The sequence below is a fragment of the Protopterus annectens genome, chromosome 5.part1, assembly GCF_019279795.1.
Source record: "Protopterus annectens isolate FY-2018-M chromosome 5.part1, PAN1.0, whole genome shotgun sequence".
In the NCBI taxonomy this organism is placed as follows: Eukaryota; Metazoa; Chordata; order Ceratodontiformes; family Protopteridae; genus Protopterus; species Protopterus annectens.
The window spans coordinates 381,721,403-381,741,058 of record NC_056736.1 but is presented as its reverse complement, the minus strand read 5'-3'; the positions used below and the strand labels follow the sequence as shown (position 1 = coordinate 381,741,058).

General features: G+C 37.5%; 1 protein-coding gene across 1 annotated transcript in view; it reads left to right on the top strand.

Moving 5' to 3' along the window:
• LOC122803435 (extracellular calcium-sensing receptor-like) overlaps positions 1-10,022 on the top strand; it is a 247,814-nt gene extending 237,792 nt beyond the window's left edge. The window contains exon 2 of the mRNA XM_044073049.1: positions 8,371-10,022. Within this exon, the coding sequence (XP_043928984.1) occupies positions 8,371-9,776 (1,406 nt within the window). The 3' untranslated portion in view covers positions 9,777-10,022. The remainder of the gene's footprint in view (positions 1-8,370) is intronic.
• The last annotated feature ends 9,634 nt before the right edge of the window (positions 10,023-19,656 follow it).

The following is a 19,656-nucleotide window of genomic DNA, read 5'->3' as shown; positions in this document are numbered from 1 at the left end:
AAAGGTAACATGAAAAAAATGGTTTATCGTAAACACTGCAGTGTGCACTAGAGGAGTTAGATGTGAAAGTAGGTAACTTAAGTTTTACCTGTCTAAAAAGTTAGGTTTGATATGGTGATATGGCAGTCCACTTCTCAAACTCTGGTGGAGGCCAGAACATGGATCAATCACTGAGCTGGGAAGGGTGGGATAACCAAGAAGATATGGCTACCTTAAGACCCAAGGTGGTCACATTCTGAAAGGTACACCATACTACCTAAATAGCCTACAGAAATACATCATCATGCTGGAGGTGAATGGCCAACAAAACATCAAATGTGCAGCATAGATGATGCCACTGTTTGTACTCTCCATCCCATCCCAGAACCACCTCTCTTCCATTCCCTTCTCACCCTACTGATGATGCCTAAACTTGGAGATAATGCCATGTAGTACTCTCTTCTTTCCCCTCCCTTTCCTCCTCATCAGTGGCTGCAAAACCAGGAGCTATTTCCAAGGGTAGGAGGTGACACAACTTGGGCCACAACAGACAATTGATAGTCAGGGCTACAGCCTGCCCCCCCAAAAAAAAAATGACCTACTATAGTGTTATACCAATCAGAACAACCACAATCTTTCTACATACTGGTTCATAGCCACGTACTAGGTTAGTTGCCCTTGTAAGCTATTTTAAGCTTAAACAATTTCCCTATTAAATGTGAGAATCAAAGATTACACCTTATGATTGCAAGGCAAATACCTTAACTGTAACACCAACTCCAGGGCAATGCCATGTAGATCTATAGTGGAAACAGAAAATACTTACTTAAAGCACATAATGGATATGATGAAGTTAAATTACCAGAAAAATCTACTCCATACGTGCAACCTCAAAGTGTTGTTGACCAGTCCTGTTGTTTACAACCACTCCCCCGAGACAGAATGAATTTTCATATTTTGCAGAGATTTAACTTAAGAGTCTGAAGTTCAGAATAATCCTAGCAAATATTTTCCCTTTTTATTACGTAATCATCTTAATTCTGGGAGTGTAAACGGCTGGCTACTCACTTCCCTTAGAGGATCACTTCTGATTCCATGCTGAAACGTAACACTTTGAGTTTATCTAAGTAAATCTTGCAAAGGGGAAATAGCATTTGAATATTGCAGGCCTGCTTGATTCCATATGACAGTTTGATGAAGTATACTTACAAAATCTTTTGATAATAGTTTTAGTTTTTCATTTCTTTATCAGAAAAAAAAAACTTTAATGGCATGTGAGTGGAACTGGATGACTTAAACATATCCTGTTTAAGTTGCTACTTTAGGGTTCTGATTTGTAAAATACCAGTAACATGGTTCTCTGGTACATTTATTTGTATTTTATTTTATTTAACATTTGTTGACCGGGAAAGTCCGACTAGGTTCCACAGATCCTGTTTTCAGCGGAGGCCCGGGGAGAAATGCTCCAGATATATATATTTGTTTAAAAATGATTCTTAAGAAACATAAACTCGAGACAAGTAGCAGTTTTGTTAGCTAGCAAAACAGATACATATATTTATTTATATATAGCTTCAACCAATCAGCTATATCCAAGTCATTAATAGACTCTCCAGTACTTAACCTTTCTATCCTATCTTAAAAAGTTTAAACAGGACAAGTCAACCTCAATAATAACAATGTCACTTGCAATAAAACCACTTAAAATACTACCACTGTACTCTCTGCTACCCTTTCTGATTGTCCCATATCTTCTTACTGCCTATGAATATAATACATACCCAGGTTTCTACTACCCAAAAGGCCAAACGTCCACTTTTATAGCTCCACACAAGTTTGAACACGTAATACATCCCCTCCCATCTAACTCGTTACTTAAAATGTATCAGCATCCCATTAGAACAAGATATACCAACCCTAAAACCAAAAGATACCAAAGTCTATTAATTAAAATCTGGAAGATCACAATCAGATTACAATGCAACTTGACAATGGATGGAGATATCCACCCAAATCCTGTCCCACTGGCTCCAGGTCCTTTACTAATTGTCCCACTACTACACAAATCTTAGACAAACCCCCAAACTCACTCTTGATCAGTCACCTAAATATCAGAAGTGTAAACAATAAGATTCAACACTTATATGCCCTCTTAGATGCTCTTTCCCCAGACATGCTATGTCTTACTGAAACCTCGCTAAAACCTTCTACTTCAGATAAAGAAGTTATACCACCAGGCTATAACATCCTAAGGCTTGAATGAACCAATAGAAAGGGAGGTGGGGTAGCTGTTCTGTACAAATCCATGCTTGAAGTGTCCAATAATACCCTGCAAACATCCCTGTTTAGCAATGCTGATATTCTTATCACTAAGCTACACATTAATAAGAACAAATGTATAAATTTCGTCTGTGTGTTTATTCCCCAAGACAATAACATAAATACCCTTGAAGATATCCTACATTGGTTATCCAGCAATTACCCCCAAGAAACCATTGTACTTGGGGACTTCAACATAGACTGGAACATATGATCCTCAGAACTCCCCACTCACCACATAAACCTTTATCGATTTTCACAGGTCATATCCTCCCCCTCAGTAAACCCAACAATAAAGCAAGTATTCTGAATTGGATTTTTGTTAACGCCCATCCCCTCAAATACAAGAGTGAGACCCTGCCTGATGATGTAAGTGATCACCTCCTCACCTATTTACTCTGGCAAAAAGCTGATATCCACAACCAGTCCACTTTTAAAACAATAAGGAACAATAAAAATTTCAACTGCACAAATTTCCAAAATGAACTCATATCTTGCCATTGGTCAGTTCTGAAACAATTGCAACTTGAAGATGCAGTAAATTACTTTAATACCAAATTCCTATCCATCTCTGACACCTATGCACCAACACAGACTATTAGAACCAAAACAAAAGTTGCTCCTTGGCTCTCAAAAGAAACCAGACATAAAATACTACTTAGAAATAGGGCTTGGGCCACTTCAAGGACCACAAAAAAAACCCATAGATCAACTTAGATACAGACAGCTAAGAAATGAAACAAAAAAATCCACCACATTAGACAAGAAAAACTATTACTGTCATCTACAAGAAAAACACCAAAACAAGCCACAAAAGTTTTGGGTAGGTATAAACAAACTCATTAGTCCAGGACAGTCCTCCACTCCTACCCCCTTGGATTCTAACCAAACCCCCCCAGCAGAAATTGCCAATACCTTTAACAACTTCTTTACAACAACCATCCAGAATCTAGCTAACCAGTTATCCCCTGGATGCCCATATTCTCCAGCCACTACACCCTGCTCCCAACCCCCCTTTAACTTCAAGCCACTTTGCCCATCTTTGGTGTGAACATTACTTAAAAAACTAAAGCCTACCACCCTGTTTGTTGATCTCCTCCCTGCAGAATATCTACAAAACCCTGCAGATGCCATACATATCCCATTACTATCCTGATCAATAGAACTATAACTGAGGCGTCCATTCCTTCCTTCTGGAAGATATCCCATGTCATGCCACTCCATAAAGGGGGCAGCTCTAATGAACTTTCAAACTATAGACCCATAGCTATTCTGTCACCCTTGACTAAAATTATGGAAAAATGCATACACAATCAACTCCTGAATTATCTTATCCATAATAAACTTCTAGCCAACACCCAACATGGCTTTAGACCATTCCATAGTACAACCTCAGCCCTCCTCTCCTTCTCTAATGTCATTAACCAACACCAAAACAATAATAAACTTTCCTCTGCTATATTTCTCGATCTTTTAAATTTGATATGGTAAACCACCAAATACTCATAAACACTTTGAAATCCATCTCCTTAGAGGACCAGGCCATCCAATGGTTTTAATCATATCTCAGTGGTAGACAACAGGCTGTCCGATTGCAGAGCAAACTATCCAACCTTTTACCCATCACCGTCGGAGTACCCAAGGCTCCATACTAGGTCCACTATTATTTTCTATTTTCATCAATGATTTGTATAAGGTCATCCCAAATGCAACATGCATTCATAATGCGGATGACTCCACTTTAGTATGTTCCGACACTTCACCTACAGAGTTGCAGATTCTATCCCAAAATACTTTTAACACAGTTGAAAACTGGCTCCTTAACCGTCATCTCATATTAAATCCTAATAAAACTAAACTGCTGCTTTTCTCCCCCACGCACAGGTCTGCCCCTATAACCTTTACATTAAAAGCCAACAATGGCACCATTATTTCCCCAGATTCCTAAACCAAACTGTTAGGAGTTATAATAGATAATAACCTTAAGTTTGATCTGCACATCAATAAAATAATTAAAACAATTAATAACAAACTTGGCTCACTATATAGGATCAAGCCCTTCCTAATGCCATTAGCCAGAACTGTAATTGCTCATACACATCTACTCTCCACCCTCCTCTATGCTTCCCCTCTATTTACAAACCTCAACAAAACTGACCTTAATAAACTTTCTAGCAGCTACAATCACATTGCTAGATTTGCTACTGGTGCAGCCTACATAACTCATCACTGTCATAACCTAAATCTACTAGGATGGCTTGAACTGCCTAACCTACTTCAGGTTAACCAACTAATAGTTGCACACAAGATCCTGTACCAACCAGATAATACACCCGTACTTAAAAACCTCATCACCCCCTACAGTAACCTTAGTGCACTTCATTCATTTGAAAGACTACAAGTTCAAACTCTCAAATCTAACAACACAGTTGGTAAATCTCTATTTGCTAACTCTGTTGGCAAAACTTGGAATTCTCTTCCTCTACCTCAGTTCAAGAAAAGTCTGATTCAGTACTTTAAAAAACGATGGCTATGCCCTTGTCCTAATCCAGACTAACTCTAACCATCACTCATGTGCACATGGAAGACTTCTGCCTACACTTTATTGTTTCTTAACTTGTAAATCCTATGATCTCCTTGGAAGTACTACCAGGTTAGCCTACTAGGCATTCAGTACGCTATCATTCTTAAAAACACTGTCTAGAATTTTCCATCTGAGTAAAAATGTAATAATTTGTTTGTGTATCTGTTTTTGTGTTTGTTTACATCTGTGTCAAAAAATCATTTTATTTGTGTTTTATTTTGTGTTTTAAACTGTAAAAATGTAACAGTTTGTTAAATGTCTTTTTGGAGCTTTTCTCCCCGGGCCTGCATTGAAAATGGACATGTATCCAGTTGGACTATCCCGGTAAACAAATGTAAAATAAATAAATATTTGATTGTACCTTTTGTTTAAAAGCCAAAAATACCACTCTTCCATTCCGTATTAGTCTATTAGGCGTACGTGTAGCCCAGTTAGGGCTTAGCTACCCAACGCATTTGGCAGCATATGCAGTGGAACCCCTTAAAAAAATCATGTAAACATAAATTACAAAGTCCCAAGAGTGCTTTGATACAAGGCAGACATAAAGTGGAGTCTCACAGGGATCAGTCCTTGGACCACTCCTTTTTGGCATTTACTTCTCAGATGTCAAGGCCAATGTCAGTGGTCTCTGGCTGACTACATTTTCAGATGATTGCAAATTAGGAGCTTTCATTGAATCTCACACTGACACAAATGTTCTCCAGGAGGGGCTGTCACAGACAAACAACTGGTGTCGGAGCCATGGACTAAAACTCGATAAGAACTCGATAATAGTATCCTTTGAGAAGTCATCCATTCCGGGTAACTATCATATTGACAAACACACCCCTTAGAGTTGACTCAGTAGTCAGGGAGTTAGGGACACACATAGATAGTAATCTAGCCTTTGATCATCACGTGTCAACAGTGGTAAGGAAATCATTCTATGTTGCACAACTTATAAACAAAGGTATAGCATCTAAGTCCAAGGAAGTCATTGTTCCACTGTATTCGTCACTCATCAAACCTATTATTGAGTACAATGCCCACGTTGATATGCACCTAACCAGGTATATCCAACAACTGGAACATCCACAGATGTTCCTGATTAAAAGAATACAGGACATAAGTAATATGTCCTATGCTGACTGCCTCAAGGCCCTATCCCTGTATTATGTCTCCTACAGGCTTTTGAGGGGAGATCTATGCCTGGCATACAGGGTATTTTCAGACCCCACTCTGATGGACCTCCTGCATATCCATAAAACAAACAGTACCAGAATTACCCATTCTTTATTTATTTATTGCATTTGTTTACAGGGAAAGTCCACCGGGCCTAAAAGAGCCCATTTTTGGTGGAGGCCCGGTTAGAAAAACTCTGACAAGAACATAGATGCAGAAAAAAATTAAACATTAATTTGCACAGAAGTAGAAACAGTGTTACACATAGTGGTTACAGTAATATATACAGAATATATACATAAGTCAGGAATTTAGTTGGTTTGATTACAGTAACATATACAGAATATATACATAAAACAGGAATTTAGTTGGTTCTTAATTCTAAATACTTAAACCTTGCCTGTGATATAAATAGGACTTGCTGGAGAGATAGGTATGTATCCCAGAGACCACCCTGTCTACAGGCTCCCCATCCATGTGAAGCAGAGTTCCTCCCTAACCCAATTCAAGTGCAACTTGGACAATTGGATGGGAAACCAGAAATTCATCCCTGGTTTGGCACCTATATCTCTAATGCAAACAGGTAGCCTGTAAATGGTTAATTTCCCAGGCCCATGTTTACACATATCAAGGGTGTCAGAACTTGTCAGAGATTCGGGATGTATGGCTAGGCTTAAAAATGCCTCTGTGGTTTTTAGCCTAGTAAACACCTATGAACAGGCAGCTCCTGTCAGCAGGAGCTTCAGATGGTGAAAACAGTCCTACCCTGTGTGGATAATCTGTTGTACTGAACTGTTGTGTAATCTTTTGCAGTACTAATGCTATCTCCCAATTCAAACAGTATATACCTGTCAGAAGAATTTTTATTTTGATAGTTATTTACATTAGGTGTCATACCACAGCTGTGTTAGTCAGAATACAAATGAGCTGATTGTACTGTATGATAAATAATGTAATAATGTTTGTCTCTTTAAGTTCTTATCTTAACTCTGTAGTTTTATTTGGAACCTTGCAAACACACACACACACACATACCCACAGCCACTGATTTTGCAGATGCCTATTGGTGGCTATGCTTATCTCCAAAATGCTACTGTGCCATCACTAGATTCTAACACCTGTCTCCTTACTACTATTATAACTAAAATATGAGCGATGCACCACACCATAAAACGTATCTCAACGATTTATTCAGAGCTGTATCTCAACAAGACAAAAAACAACAATCAACGGATTAGCGCTAAAGCCACATCTCAATCTAATATAAAGCATATAGCAGCCAATGACAAAAAACATGTAAACAAGCTGCTTTGCTAGATGTGGCTTTTGAATGTGGATCTGAAGAAGGCTTTGATAGCTGAAAGCGCTAATCTGTTGTTTGTTGTTTTTTGTCTTGTTGAGATACAGCTCTGAATAAATCGTTGAGATACATTTTATGGTGTGGTGCATCGCTCATCTTTTAGTTATTGTTGTGATTTTGCTGAGCAAGCTTAAACAGAACATTATTCTGCCTTTTTGTTCCTTACTACTATTGTCATAATCACTTGTACATCCAGCATCACAGAAGTATTTCCCTTACTTCCTTTATAAGTTTTCACCATACTCTTTTGGGAAATACAATTGGTTTAAAATGGACCCTTCTCACCTGAGCAAATATTTTTTACCACTATAGCTAAAGTCTGCTGCTTTCCTGCCCATATCTCACAGTTATATTTGCATATGCATATCTATGCCCTGGCCCCTATTCTGCTGTCTAGATGTCTGCTAATTTTGACAACACTGCAGCAATGTCTGACATACCTTTCAACCTCTTAGAGCAAGAAATCTGGACAAAGCCATAAATAATGGGGGTACAAAGACCCAACAATAGAGACAGTTTTTAAATATTGCTCTTACAAATGTATTACATTGATAGAATAACAGGTTTTGCATTAGCATGAATTTTCTGAAGAGTATGAAGTCTGAAACTCAAATGTCTGTCATTATTTTCTGACTTGAGTCCTAAGTGACTTGCCAATAATTTCCCAGAAAACCACAATTTTATGGGGAAAAGACAAAAAAAAAATCAGGCAAAAAATCTGGACATTCTGAAAAAATCTGGACAGCTGAGTTCGTGCCTGGAACTGAAGTATAACAGGAGTCTAACATGATGATTAAAAGTTTGTTTCTTTGAAAAAACTTTTAGCCTGCATAGTTTGAAAGTATCTAATTGTGTCTGTTTTTATTCTGCCTTGTTAATACATATATTATATATAAGTTTTACTTGCTAAATCTAGTTTTTGAAAAATAAACTGCTGAACATTTTCTTTGTTGCTTTTTTTTTTTAGATGCAAGTGCATGTGAGAAATGCCCTGAGGATTCATGGTCCAGTGAGAACCACACCTCCTGTATTGCCAAGGAAATTGATTTCTTGTCCTGGACTGAACCATTTGGAATTGCTTTGACACTTTTTTCTATACTTGGGATCTTTTTGACTTCTTTTGTACTTAGTGTCTTTATTAAGTTCCGCAACACTCCGATTGTCAAGGCCACCAACAGAGAACTTTCATACCTTCTTCTTTTCTCCCTGATTTGCTGTTTTTCTAGTTCTTTACTATTTATTGGGGAACCTAAAGATTGGTCATGTCGCTTACGGCAACCAGCATTTGGAATTAGCTTTGTGATATGCATTTCCTGCATCCTAGTTAAAACCAATCGTGTTCTATTAGTATTTGAGGCAAAAATACCAACAGGTTTACAACAGAAGTGGTGGGGCCTTAACCTTCAGTTCCTGTTAGTTTTTCTGTGTACATTTGTGCAAGTTATGACATGTGTAATTTGGCTTTACACAGCTCCTCCATCCAGTTATAGAAACCAAGAACTAGAGGATGAAATTATTTTTATCACATGCCATGAGGGCTCATTGATGGCACTAGGTTTCCTGATTGGCTACATATGTTTACTAGCTGCCATATGCTTCTTTTTTGCTTTTAAATCACGAAAACTGCCAGAAAACTTCAATGAAGCTAAGTTTATCACTTTCAGTATGTTAATTTTCTTTATAGTCTGGATTTCCTTCATTCCAGCATATGCAAGTACATATGGGAAATTTGTGTCAGCTGTTGAAGTTATTGCTATCTTAGCTTCTAGTTTTGGACTGTTAGGATGCATATTTTTCAATAAAATCTATATTATTGTGTTCAAGCCATCAAGAAATACCATTGAAGAAGTGAGGTGTAATACTGCAGCTCATTCTTTTAAAGTGGCAGCCAGAGTTACGCTGAGACAAAGTAATGTTTCCCGCAGGCAGTCCAATAGTTTCTGTGGCTCAACACTATCCACATCATCATCAGATAGCAAAGCTATTGAGCAGGAGAACTCTCCTTCAGACAAAGCACAGTGTGGCTGCAAGCATAAGGTGAGCTATGGCATGACAGACATGGCTTTGTCAATACATTGTGATGAATCCCTCAGTAATACTATGACTAAGAAAACAATGATCAGAAATATTTCTCTGGAAGCTAACAGTGAACAAAGCCCAGTGAGTCACATAACCTTCCTTCTTATGCCAAATAGTGATGCAGGTAGTGAAGCTAGTTTCAGAACAGCACTCAACAACGAATCCGAATATCAGGATTTGGGAAAGGAAATGCATTATGAGGATCAAACTCCAGAAGAGATGTCTTCTACCCATTCAATGAATTCCATTAACATCACAGGAGGAGGTGGGCAGGTCATAGCTGAAAAACTATAAACTCTTTCTGAATGCATCAGTTAATGTTATGAATGGAATATTGTCTTCCATTACTATCAACTGCTGGACTGTAAAAAATACCTGAAATAGACAGTACAGCTAAAGTTTGACACGGTCAATATTGCATGCAGTGGATCTGTATTGTCAAAGCTGCACTTCATATTCCATACTTTCTAGTGTTAGAGATAAAAACTGTCTTATGACATTATAGAACTTTAGGCTAGCTAGTGCTTGTTTTCAGGCATGCTACAGTATGATATATATATATATATATATATATATATATATATATATATATATATATATATTTTTTTTAAATAATGGTATTTTAATTTTACATCTGTGAAAGAGCACTATAGACAAGAATATAAATGCCATTTCTCTCCTAATGCAGAAAAGCCAAAAATCTGTGAACTAAGTAATACTATGTTTCCTAAGTCTTGCTAATGTATGACGCATGTCCAGAAAATTATCAAGTTTTGCATTAATTAATGAGTGCACTCTTGGTATAGCAATTGGATTTGTGTTTAACTAGAGAACATACAACTGCTTTCTGTATAGTACACGATGATGGGACACACAGACTTCAGGTGGCTAGGCGAATAAGGAAGATAATGCAACTTTATACAGTGTGGTATATAAATATTGCTGCTATTCAGCACATGTACACAATAAATGTAAGGATTTTTCATTACTTTGTTGGACATTTGACTTTAACTTTTTTAGTTACATGACTTATTTGTCACATTGAAACACTACAGTTCAAAGAATACAAAGTCTTGCCCTAGAAACCTGGTAGAATTGTGCTTTGTTCATGCTTATGTTTATTTTTAAACTATTGAATGATCATATCTGCTGAATGAAAATTTTCTTACAGCCGTTTGAAGTACAAGTGCTCACTAACCACAATTTTTCTTCACAAGTGACTGCATTTTCCCCTTACAACATGATCTCAGCATTACACTATATAAATAAAACACAGAGTAGCTGTTTCTCCCTATATAAGCATTTATCTATTAATTCCTCAGCATTTGTAAGGTTGGTATAATGGTTAAGCTCTTTACCTTACAGCCACAATATACAGGGTTTGATTCTCACTTGAGATAATTGGCTAGGCTTGAAATTTCCTGCAAGGGCAGTTAGTCTCATACTAGTACTAATCTATGAACTTATCATGCATTACCTTCATTAGGAATGTGTAGAAGTTACTTCTGCTACTTATTTCCATTAGACATTAGTTAAAATACCACATATCAAGGTGATAATGGCTATTTCTTCCTTTTATCCCACTAGTGTCAGAGAACAAATACTTGCTGCTACTGCAGTTATGAAATTCTTAGCCTTTACAAAAGCAAATCATTTGGGCAATGTTGGTAGCTGCAGAAAGAAAAGAAGAGGGCAAGAAACACATATCCAAGACTGACATTTAAAAATATAATGATACTTTTCTTCACAAATTCTTCAATTAGTAATTATGTGCATTTTATTCTGTGTGAGTGAGCATCACAACCACAAGGAGACAGATTCAGGAAAAATTATTTTTGGAGATATAAAACTCATTGAAGTCAGAATAAATATCAGATAAAAACAAAATTATGTTAGTACAGTTGCCCTATCAAACAATTTTGAGATAAAACAAATTGATAAATAATAGCTACTTAGAGTGATGCAGGGACATTAGTGCTGCATAGAAAATAAAGTTACCAAATAATTTATATTAAAAAAAATGCCTCTTTTTAAAATTTTAATCATAGTGTTCCCTTCCTTTAATTAACATATGTTCCATATATTACATATTTGTGCAGAGGTTGTCTGCAGTACACCACTCCCCAGTCCTCTATTTGATTTCATCCTTTTTATGTGTCTGTTAAACTTGGCAGATTTATCTAAAACTGGATAGTTTGGGGGTATTATTTGAGAATGTATGACCGTGGGTGACCATTATTTGAGAATGTGTGACCATTAATAAAAAAAACAATGAAATTAATAAGCAGTTATAAGTTAGAGAAATGAACAGCAAGTGAGGCACACTGTTGCTTCTTCAAATACATTATGATGAAATGAACTTCGACTAATAAAAATAGACTCATATATATATATATTTATATATATCTATATATATATCTATATATATATATATATATATATATATATATATATATATATATATATATATATACATACACACACACACACACACACACACACACACACACACACACACACATATATATATATATATATATATATATATATAGGTCTACTTTTATTAGTCGAAGTTACAAAGTACGATCTTATTTATGCGAAAGTGCACTTCTGTGAATTCCAGTTCACTGAACCGGCAATAAAAATAAAAAAGAGCACTGTAAAGACAGTTTTGCAGGGGGGCAAGCCCCCATGCGCCCCACACACCCCGCTACATTATATATACTAACTCTGAGATTGCACTACAATAAAGTAAAAATAAAATAAAAATGACACACTGTAGCATTAAACCATGCTACAATGACGATAAGGGAATATAGCTGTTTCCCCAATGTAGTGCTATCTCGGAGTTAGTATATATAATGTAGCGGGGGTGTGGGGGGGGTGCATAGTTGTTCTTTTTTATTTTTATTGCCAGTTCTGTGAACCAGAATTCATGGACGTGCACTTTCTTTGAAGTGCATTTCCTCGTCAATAAGGTCGTACTTTTGTTAGTCGAAGAAACGTAACTTAAACTAATAAAAGTAGACCCATATATACATATATATATAGTAGAACCTCTATGGTTGACCACCTCACTACATTGAATTTGACCTAATTTTCATAGACCAGACACACACCACATGTAGTCAATGGAAGATCGACTTCTCTGTATTGACCACCTCTTTAAGTTCTGTCTTGACCACTTGGACTGTGATGCACAATATTAATTTCTCCTCTATAACTTGACAAGTTGAGTCCACTCTACATCAAGGGGTGGAAGGTGTGGGCTTTGCCCCTTAGTTGTATTATTTTTTTCTTTAGCAAAGGTTATTTTATTTATTTATTTATTTATTGATTGATTTTATTGCATTTGTTTACCGGGAAAATCCACTGGACCTATAAGAGCCTATTTTCAATGGAGGCCCAGGGAGAAAAACTCTGATAAGAACATACATACAGAAAAAAAATTAAACATTCATTGGTACAGAAGTAGAAAGAGTATATTTTCTGTATATAGTGATTACAGTAATATATACAGAAAATATACATTAAAGCAGGAATTTAGTTGAATGCCAGATAAATTCAATCAGAGAGGTACAAACAGAGATATATTAATCAGTATTATTGTATCAGTATCAACAAGTGACAAAAATAATAAGTATGGAGAAAGTATCATCAATCACTAGTAGCAAAACCCATAGGAGTTTAGTTATCATATAAGGAGAAGGAAGAGGTTAGGTTATAGAGCAGGTACATAGCCAGGAAGAGTTGAGATGATTTTTCAGTATTTGTTTGAAGGTGGTCATGCTGCCTATGTTTCTTATAGAAGGTGAACGTGCGTTCCATAGTTTGGCAATGGTAAAGGAGTAGAGGAGTTGACCAACAGGTAAGGTGGGATTTTCTACTTTTAGAAGTACTGTAGATGATTTTCAGATCTTAGTTGCTGTTGGCTTGGTATTTGGCAAGTAGAGTTGAGAGAGCAGGACAGTCTGTGGGTCTGTAGATTATTTTGTGCAGTATAGTTAGTTGGGTGAATGAGAGATGGTGGTGGAGTTCCAGCCACCCTAATTGTTTCAGTGAGTAGCAGTGGTGGGACGAGAATTTGGCCTTGGTGGTAAATTTGGCTAGTCTGTTGTAACACATATCAAGTTTGTATTTTGTAGAATTATGGATATTAGTGAGGAGAGAGGCACCATAAAGCAGGGAGGATAATAAAAAGGTATTTGTAAGGGTTTGCCTAGTAGAGAGGCCAAGAAAGCATTGGTGTCTGTAGAGCATACCGAGCTTTTGGTGTGTTTTTTTATGTTATTGTTTATGTGTATGTCAAAGTTAAGGGTTTCATCTATAACAATACATAGTAATTTAATGTGTGGGACAACTTCTATAGTGGTATTGTCTTGGGCTTGTATAGTGAAGAGTTTTTTTGTATCTGGGGGAGTGGTTTTCTTAGAGGTACAAATTACTACTTTTTTTTTTTTTCAGATTTAGGGCAAGATAATTGTTAAGCATCCAAGATTCAGTAGAGGTGAGGGCATTCTGGGTGATTTGCTGGAGTTCAGAGCTGGAATTTGCAGTGCATATTATTGTAGAGTCATCAGCATACTGGATTATTGAGCATTGTGGGAGAGTGGAGTGAAAGTTTTTAATAAAGATGCTAAATAAGAAAGGACCAATTATGGAGACTTGGGGGTAGCCCTGTGGAAGTATTCAGGAAGAAAGAGTAAGACTGTTGCCATTTGGTGGACTGCTGCCTATTGGAGAGATAGCTATTGAAACACTGTAGGATAGGTGGAGAAATGTGGAGGGTGGCTAGTTTAGAGATGAGGATAGTGTGGGAAATGATATGGAAAGCTTTGGAGAGATTGAGAAAAAGTGAAGTGATTATTTTACCAGACTCCCTTGCCCAGTTACCTGTATCAAGGAAATATAGGGAGGCAGTAGTGGCACTGTGTCCTGGTCTAAAAACCATGCTGAGTGGGTGAATGAATTTGATTTTCAAGCAGGGGGTTAAGGAGTTGGGCATGGATGCATTTCTGCAGTATTTTAGAGAGAGGTGAGAGAATTGGTATGGGTAAAAAGTTTGGGGTGTATGTGTTGGTACCGCCTTTGTGTAAGGAGAGAATGAATGCTTTTTCCAGATGTCTGGGACAAGGGATTCTTTAATCGATCTGTTAATGAGTATGCTGATGGGGTAAGCTATAGAGTTTGCAGCTAGCTGCAGGAAGTGTAGGGGTAGATTGTCAGGGATCAGAGTACAGGGTTTTAGCTTAAGTAAAAGTTTTTTTATTGTAGCGGTGGGTTTGGGGGAGAATTGTAGGTTAGATTTCAGGATAGGATTGTTTTCTGGGATGATTTGGCCATCAGCTGTCTTGGTGATGGTGGTGTTAATTGTAGGAAAGGTGATGGTTAGGTTAGCTATGGTGTCAATGAAGTAGGAACTGAAGAGGGTGGCAAGTTCGGTATGGAGTTTTGTATGGGTCAGGGGATGGGTTGCTTTGAGAGTCTGGGTGTAATAGTTGGTTGCTGGAGGACCAGAATTATTTTGGGATTATTTTTATGTTATCTTTGTAGGTGGAGGTAGTGGGCTTTTTCCTCACTGGTTATTAGACATTTTGCCTGGTTACAGAGTTGCTTTTAATATAGTAGAGTTGAGGGGTCTTTGTTTTATTGCAAAATTTCCAGATTTTATCCCTTGTCAACATGATGTCTTTGGTGGATTTTGAGAGCCAACTTGCATGGTTATGTTTTATTTGTTTTTGGCAGGTGGATGCTTGCCTATTTAAGATGTCTAGGAATGTTGAGTTAAAGAATTCACCAGCGTCATTAAGTGGAAGGGATTTGAGGGGTTCTCAATTTACTTTAGCTAAGGTTTCATTAAATATGGATGGTTGGAACTTAGTCAAATTTCTGGTTGATTTGTATTGGTGTTGGCCTGGGGTTGGAGTAGTTTTGCATAGGATATATGGTGGGTGGTGGTTGCTAATGCTATTAGGTAATATGCTTGCAGTGATGACATTGTTAGGGTGAGAAACTACTATCCAGTCTATTGTGGAGCCCCGGTTGTTATTTTTGTGGAGTCTGGTGATGTCTTCAATTAGTTGGGAGAAGTTGTAAAGGTTTATTTAGGTTTTTTGAGTGGTTGTTGTGGGCAATGTCTAGCCAATCGATGTTTACATCACCTAGAATGATGGTTTCATTATCTATATTTTGGGAACTCCAGGCAAATATGTTTCCTAATACTGGTATGCTGTTTCCTGGAGGAATATACAGAGCAATTATGCAAATGTTTTTATGGTATTTAAGTTTTAATTTAGAGATTAGTACTTTGGCTGAGGAGAAGTTGACTGTTGGTTTTGAGTAGGGAATGTATATTTGCTCCCTTTTGCTACTCCTCCTCCTCTCTTGTGAGGCTGATTGGATCTCAGGCATGAGTAACCTAGGGGGAGAAATTCGGTGTCTTTTAAATATGATTTCAACCAGGTTTCAGTAGCTGCTGTAATATCTGGGTTGTTTTGTGAAATCCATCCCTGGAGTTCAGGTATCTTGTTTCTAAGGCTTTGGAGATGTATGGTTGATAACATGAGATTTTTGCTAGGTTTGCTGGGACTGGGGGGGGTGGGGTGGTTGGGCCTGGGTTGGGTTGTACATCACCGCACTGGGATATAATGCTTTGGCAAATGGTATGGGTTATACTTATTAGTTTTTTCCTAAAAATGGTTGCCTTTGGTAGTGTGATAATGGGGATGTCTTTGGAGAGGTAGAATTTTTACTTTGGATAGTACAGAGGTATTAGCTGTGAATAAGCTAAGGTGGATGACTGAGTAACTTTATAAATGTGGGTGTGTGGTGGTTGTACAGGTGGGTGTAGGAGGTATGTTGGATGTCTGGAAAGTTGTGATTATTGTTAGGAGAGAGAGTGTAAGTGAGAGAAGTGAGCTCAAAGTAATAGTAGTGATGGACATGATGGTGGTTGAGTGCAGTGTGATAACAGAATGAATATGAGGAGGATAGTGATAGTTTAGGGGATAGAGGCTATTTAGAATGGATGGGGAGGTAGAGTCATTAGGAAGTATAAGCTCCAATGTCCATCCCTCAGAATAACGAAACACACAGGATCAACAACAGCACCTCCAGTTTTATTATGGTTACAGCGTTCTGGTGCCTCGACAGTTTGCCTTCAAGGGTCAGAGTAACACAACACACAGCCACTTTTATATTCAGGCAAACAACAAATATTTAAATAATTACAAAAATAACAAGATCCACTTAAATAATTAAACAATTAAATATTAAAGACATAGCAGTGAAATCCCTGCATACACAAAACCTTAGTGAATATTGTTAAAAGATTTTGGTATTTAATAGCTGAGGATGAAAATATTGGTCATCTATTTCCTAAGTTTGTTACATTTTCATTTTGTAGAAGTAAAAATCTTAAGGAAATCCTAAATTATGACTTTGAGTCCAAAATTATTACAAGTTTGCCTTGTGGAATGTTTTCATATGGTCATTGCAGTGTATGTCCTAGGGTCAAGAACTTATCAGGAGTTGGAGTTTATGTTTTTGGCTATTTTTATATTTTATTTCAGTACCAATTATGTCACAAACAGTTGGTACTTCTGGGTTGTTTGATTTGCCCAGTAATTTAAACTTTATGGACATTCTTTTATTGGCAAGCTAGAAGGGCATTAATGCCTGTGCTTGAAACATTTGTATGTATGTATTCTTAGTGAATGTGAAAAGAGATTTGCACATGCTGATCCCTGGTGTGTGACTGATAATCAGGATCCTGAGGGGAGATTTGTGCAGCTGGAGAGACTAATGGCAAAAGAAGGTGCTCTGCTTTTTGACACCCATTTATTGGAGAAATATGTGAGTTTAAATATAACACCTAGGGGTTTATGGGTGGATCGCTTGCCAGCTACTGAATTTATTGAATATTACTCTGACCTGTTTGAGGAGTTGGCTCTGTGTTTTGGTTAAATGGAACTTGAGAGCCCATGAAAAACTTAAAAAGGAGATTGTTCAGTTGCAGGACCAGGTTGTGACTGAGTCCTGCTATTGGGTACAAATGGGACATATCAATGAGAGGATAAGCAAGACTGAAGCTGAAATTATTCAGCATAAAAGAAAAAAGCTGTTGTGTGATATTAGAGACTATGAGGAAAGAGCCTTGTTTTCCTGGCAGTGTACTCCATCACGTGGCAGGTCAGGGGTCAGACGAAGCATCGCAATTCATCATCAGCATCTTCTGGGGAGCAGAACGCCAAAAAACCTGTTTCATTTGAAGATTTACCAGCTGCAGAAGTGGATGGTGCTAAACAAATAGCTGAATCTAAAATGGTCATCCATTTCAGCAGAATAATCAGGGAAAAGGTAGAAAGGGAAGAAATCACTTTAAATGACTGTAACAGTGTTAATTCATTGCCTGTGGAGATTAATGGCTGTGAGTATAATCAAAGCGAATTATGTGTGGTAAATCTTACCAGTGAAATGAGGGCAGTATTATTTAAGGGTAGTAAGTTTATACCTACTCATATTCCCTCTTTTGCCGATTTGTTTTTTCAGTTGACAAAGTTTTGCAGGAAATTGTTGTTGCATGTTTACTTTGATAAAATAATGCCTGAATGTTCTGATACTGTAACTGTTTTGAACAATGAAGAAGAAGATGAACCATTGACTCTCTCTTTGTATGAAATGGATTCTGATTTTGTTAATTCATCTGAGGACAATGTTGTTTATGCCAGGGGGGGGGGATTCAGTACTGGATATGGCAATCTAGAATTACCAGTGGTTTCTGTGGAGAGTAAATTTACAGGGTGGGGAGCAGAGTGAGCATAGTGAATGAAGCAAGCCCATCCCCCACAGGGAGAAGAGCTGAAAAACTATCAGTTTAAGGTGAGTAATAAGATTACAATATCAGTATCTAACAAAAGCTACATAGCTCTGGAATACTTTAAATAATTATCACTGCAAGCACACAACTGTTTGGCAGTTATAGAGAGAGATGTGATTAGTATAGAGACTATGCTGAAAGTAAAAGCAAAAATGTACTAATTTACACAGTAAATGCTTGGGACTGGAACACTGTGTGTGTGTGTGTGTGTGTGTGTGTGTGTGTGTGTGTGTGTGTGTGTGTGTGTGTGTGTGTGTGTGTGTGTGCGTGTGTGTGTGTGTATGTAAGGCTGATTCAAAGTATTGGCCCAATCTAGTGGCAATTGGCTGGAACCCTTCACTGATGTGCATACACTTTTAAGGTTTATAACTTTACAAAAACTAACTTGTAATTCACCTATTACAACAGAAAAGCTGTAGGGTGTCAGGTTCTTGCTTCCCGGAGGTTTTATTAGATGTTGTTTTATGCAGTTAATCCCAGTGGGGGGGGGGTCATGGAGGAAAGAAACCTGTGCAAACTATTAAGTTCTTTTTTCATGTTTTATTATTCCCACGAGTTGGATTAGGCCTAACGTCCTATTGTTTATCACGTGTTGCTGAAGATTTTTTCAACATGAAGGACTGGTCTGAAATGTAGGTATATCCTAGAATTACTGAAAATGTTTACAGTTAATTGAGACATGATGGCCCAAAGGAAAGAACTCACAGAGCTGACATTAAAGAAAAATGTTGATCTTCTACATTTCCTGGAAAGCAGCAGCCAAAGAAAAATGGCGGAACATTCTGTTGTTAGCAAGACCACAGTTAGCAACATGCAAAAATGTAAACATGAATACTTGGAGAGATATGGTAAGGAAAGCGGAGACCTACAGTGGAAAAGGAAGAAGTCAATAAAGTCACATTAAGCTGGTTCAAACAAATGAGGATAGTTAACGCCTGAATCTCTGGGCCAATGATCCAAGAAGTTGCTAAAAAAATTGCACATGAATTCGGGGGTGGCAGATTTCCAAGCATGGCTCGAGAAATTTAAACTGTGACTTGAGATCTCCCAGAAAGTCTTGTGTGGTGAATCCAATGACATTCCAGTAGAAGTTATGGAAGAGTTCATCAAAAAGTTCCCAGACTTTGCCAGAGGCTTCACAGATGTCGACATCTTTAATGATGATTAGTGTGGACTCTTTTCAAGGTGATGCCTGACAGGAGCTTCATCATGAAAGGTGACAAATGTAAAAGCAGAAAACTTTCCAAAGAACGTTTCACAGTTCTGCTTTGCGCTAGGTCAACTGGAGAGAAATTA